This window comes from Eumetopias jubatus, unplaced genomic scaffold (genome assembly GCF_037043125.1).
Source record: "Eumetopias jubatus isolate StellerSeaLion01/CBP00866 unplaced genomic scaffold, mEumJub1_p1.0 scaffold_12, whole genome shotgun sequence".
Classification (NCBI taxonomy): Eukaryota; Metazoa; Chordata; class Mammalia; order Carnivora; family Otariidae; genus Eumetopias; species Eumetopias jubatus.
Genome location: NW_028274818.1, coordinates 66,989,445 through 66,992,447, shown reverse-complemented (window position 1 = coordinate 66,992,447; position 3,003 = coordinate 66,989,445). Strand labels below are relative to the sequence as shown.

The 3,003-nt window shown below is 70.0% G+C and overlaps 1 protein-coding gene across 2 annotated transcripts; it reads right to left on the bottom strand.

Moving 5' to 3' along the window:
• Positions 1-2,580, bottom strand: LOC114215766 (left-right determination factor 1-like). 2 transcript variants are annotated; one of them, XM_088016945.1, is made up of 5 exons: positions 2,331-2,580; positions 1,664-1,706; positions 1,460-1,561; positions 643-885; positions 1-364 (listed from the first exon to the last, which is right to left on the bottom strand). In XM_088016945.1, the coding sequence occupies exons 1-5, from the start codon at positions 2,578-2,580 to the stop codon at positions 1-3; spliced, it is 1,002 nt and encodes a 333-aa protein (XP_087873071.1). The 2 variants fall into 2 exon arrangements, with proteins under 2 accessions (XP_087873071.1, XP_027967775.2); XM_028111974.2 differs by having other exon boundaries at positions 1,460-1,706.
• Positions 2,581-3,003: the final 423 nt, after the last annotated feature.

Below are 3,003 nucleotides of genomic sequence, written 5' to 3'. Positions count from 1 at the left end.
CTAAGGCTCCAGCTTCCGGGGCACTGGCGCCCCGTCCCAGGAGCAGCTACAGCTCTGCACCCTCATGTTGGGCAGGCTGACCACCTGGGGCCTGGGCCTGCCTCCCTCCTCGACACGGACGATCATGGGCAGCGAGGCCGTTTCCGAGGCGATGCACTGCCGAGGCCCCAGAAGCGGCCACTTGAAGGGCAGGGGCTGCCGGGGCTGCCGGCAGGCGCCCACACACTCGTAGGCCAGGAAGCCCGGGGGCTCCAGGACCCAGTTCTCAGCCCACTTCATCCCCTGCAGGTCGATGTACATCTCCCGGCGGCAGCAGCGGGGGGCCTCCGCCCCGGGCGCCTCCGGGTCACAATCGCCCTGAGCTCTGCGGGGGCAAAGAGAGGCAGAGGTCAGCGGGGAGGGCGGGGAGGGGGGCAGGGAGGGCCTGGGGGGCATCTGGGAGGAGCTTTGCCACCCAGCGCTCCTTACGTTCAAAAGGATAAGGACCGGTCAACAACCAAACGGTACATCGCGTGAGCCCTTAGTCCTGAGACTGAAGGGGACTCTCCTGCGGGCAATCACTCCCACGGCACCCGGAAAAGTCCCACTCGGACTGAGCTGGCCTTGGGAGTGGGGTCCCCCCGTGCGGCCCCGGGCGCCTACCCGTAGGCCCCCAGGTCCAGCGTGTGCAGCTCCAGCTGGGGCTCGCCCTGTCCGGCGCCCGCAGGCCCCTGGGAGGCGAAGCGCACCAGCTTGTGGGCGCCCGCGGCCGGCGGGCCCAGGTGCTCCGTCTGCACCGTCACCTGCAGGAGCAGGGGCTGCCGAGGCCGGCTCAGCTGCTGCCAGAAGGTCACGGCCTCCGTCACGTCGAAGGCCTTCCAGCCGCTGTCGTGGAGGGACACCAGCCTGCGACGGGGCGGCGCGGGGACGGGGGCCTGAGCTGGGGGCTGCGGGTTCCCCCTGGGGGAGCCTTCCCCTCCCCCTCCCCCCGCGCTGGCACCCCCCGCGCCCCCCACTCTAGGACACCTACTTCCCCGCCCCCTCCTCTGGCCCCCCCCCCGCTCTGGGACCCCCGGCCCGCGCCCCTCCCCTCTTCTCCCGTCTCCTCCCCCCCGCGCTGGGACCCCCGCCCGCTCCCCCCAGCGCTAGGACACCTACTTCCCCCGCCCGCCCCCCCCACCCCCCGGCCCGTCCCCCGCGCTGGGACCCCCGGCCCGCGCCCCTCCCCTCTCCTCCTCCCGTCTCCTCCCCCCGCGCTGGGACCACGCCCGCTCCCCACCCCACCCCCCGGCCCCGCGCTAGGACACCTACTTACCTCGCCCCCCAACCCCGTCTTCCGCGCTGGGACCCCGGCCCCCGCCCCTCCCCTCTCCTCCTCCCGTCTCCTCCCCCACCCCCCCCCCGCCCCGCGCTGGGACCTCCCCCTCCCCTCCCCTCCCCATCCCTCCTCCCCAGCACCCTCCCCACTTGCAGCCCCCACCTGGAGTCCACCAGGGAGGTGCGATTGGAGTTGTCCTCGCGGACGTGCAGCCACTCGACGGTGACACGGGCGCGGGCGCTGTGCGGGGACAGCCGCTCCAGCCTGCGGAGCGCGGCCCTGGGCACCGGCTCCTGGAAGAGGCGCAGCACGGCCCGCACCAGCTCGCTGTTGGGGGGCAGCCGCTGCTCCATGCTGAACACCAGCAAGTGCGTGGAGGCCTCCGACGCCAGCCACCTGCCCACCACCTCTGGGGACAGGAGCAGGGTCAGGAGGCCTGTACAGCACCAGGGCGGCTGAGAGGGGGCTGGGCCCCCAGCCGGTGAACAGCATTTCCCCAGGAGTCCCCAGGGAGATGAGCAGGGAGAATGTGGGAGCTGGGGCTGCCCCTCAAGTGCACAGACATGAAGCCTTCTTTTCTGTTTGCTTGAACATTTTACTTCTAAGTAACCTCTACCTAGGCCCAGCGGGGGCTCGAACTCACAACCCCAAGATCAAGAGTCACATGCTCCACCTGCTGAGCCAGCCAGGCCCAGAGACCTGTAGCCTTCTTTGGGCAAAGGGCACCACAAAACGGGGGGGGGGGGCTCTGGAGCGGGGGCAGAGAGCCCTGCCATGGAGACCTCTGGTCACCAGCCCAGTGTCCTAAGAAGCAGAGCAAGAGCCCTGAATTCCTCCCATCTCCCTCCCATGCCCAGGGAGATGTCCCCAAGAGGAGTCCGGGGCCTGTGCGCAGCTTTAGCGGGGCTACCGAGTCCGGGGGCCAACGGCGGGACGTGTTCCACACCCTCCCCACACGCCCCGTGTCCCTAACCCCTGAGCTCCAGGTTGGCACCCCGACAAGGAGCGGGGCGCAGCCGCAGGGAGGCCTCACCTCGGAATTTCTGGCTGAACCTCTTCCCTCGAGAGCGTGCGCTGTGGCTGCGCTGCAACAGGGCCACGTACTGGGCTGTCACGTGGGCAGGGGTGACCAGCCCCTCAGCGTCGCCCTCGTCCAGGACGGGCACCTGGCTGAGGTGCAGCTGCTGCAGCAGGCTGCCCCGGATCTGCTCCCCGCTCAGGGCGGCCCCGGGGCCGGGGAGGGGCAGCGCCCAGAGCGCCCAGCACAGCCACAGTGGCCGCATGGGACCGTGCACGAGAGCACGAGCAGGAGCAGCGGAGGCGACAGACGTGTCCCTGGGGGAGGCTCCAGGAGGGTCCGGGCTGGCTGTGCCGAGGGTCAGGCTGGGCCGGCTTTATAGCCAGCCCTGGGCCGGGCCTGGGTGGGGGGAGCCAGGCCACACCCCTCGGACCTCCTGGGAGCTCAGAGGCCAGGCAGGTCCAGGAGCCTGGAGGAGGGGGCCGTCTAGAACGGGCACAAAGGCCTGTCTGGATGCCACACCAGCCTGGGGCCTCTGGGCCCTGCTGTCTGGGCAGCTCAGGGATTGTTTTAGTGCCTGTTGAATTTCCCGGGCCCTACCCCGGTCCCAGCCTATGAAAAAGTGGGCCTATTCTGTAAGAAAGAGAATCCTATCGGGCAACTGTTTAAATCTCTTTCCTAGAGGCCA

What these genes read in the sequence shown, in the direction of transcription:
- LOC114215766 (XM_028111974.2), bottom strand. Translation starts at nt 2,580, where the DNA reads ATGCGGCCACTGTGGCTGTGCTGGGCGCTCTGGGCGCTGCCCCTCCCC. An exon ending in GTTCAGCCAGAAATTCCGAG is followed by an intron (nt 1,707 to 2,330) that starts GTGAGGCCTCCC and finishes TCCTGTCCCCAG; the next exon opens with AGGTGGTGGGCAGGTGGCTG. An exon ending in CTGGACCTGGGGGCCTACGG is followed by an intron (nt 365 to 642) that starts GTAGGCGCCCGG and finishes TTGCCCCCGCAG; the next exon opens with AGCTCAGGGCGATTGTGACC.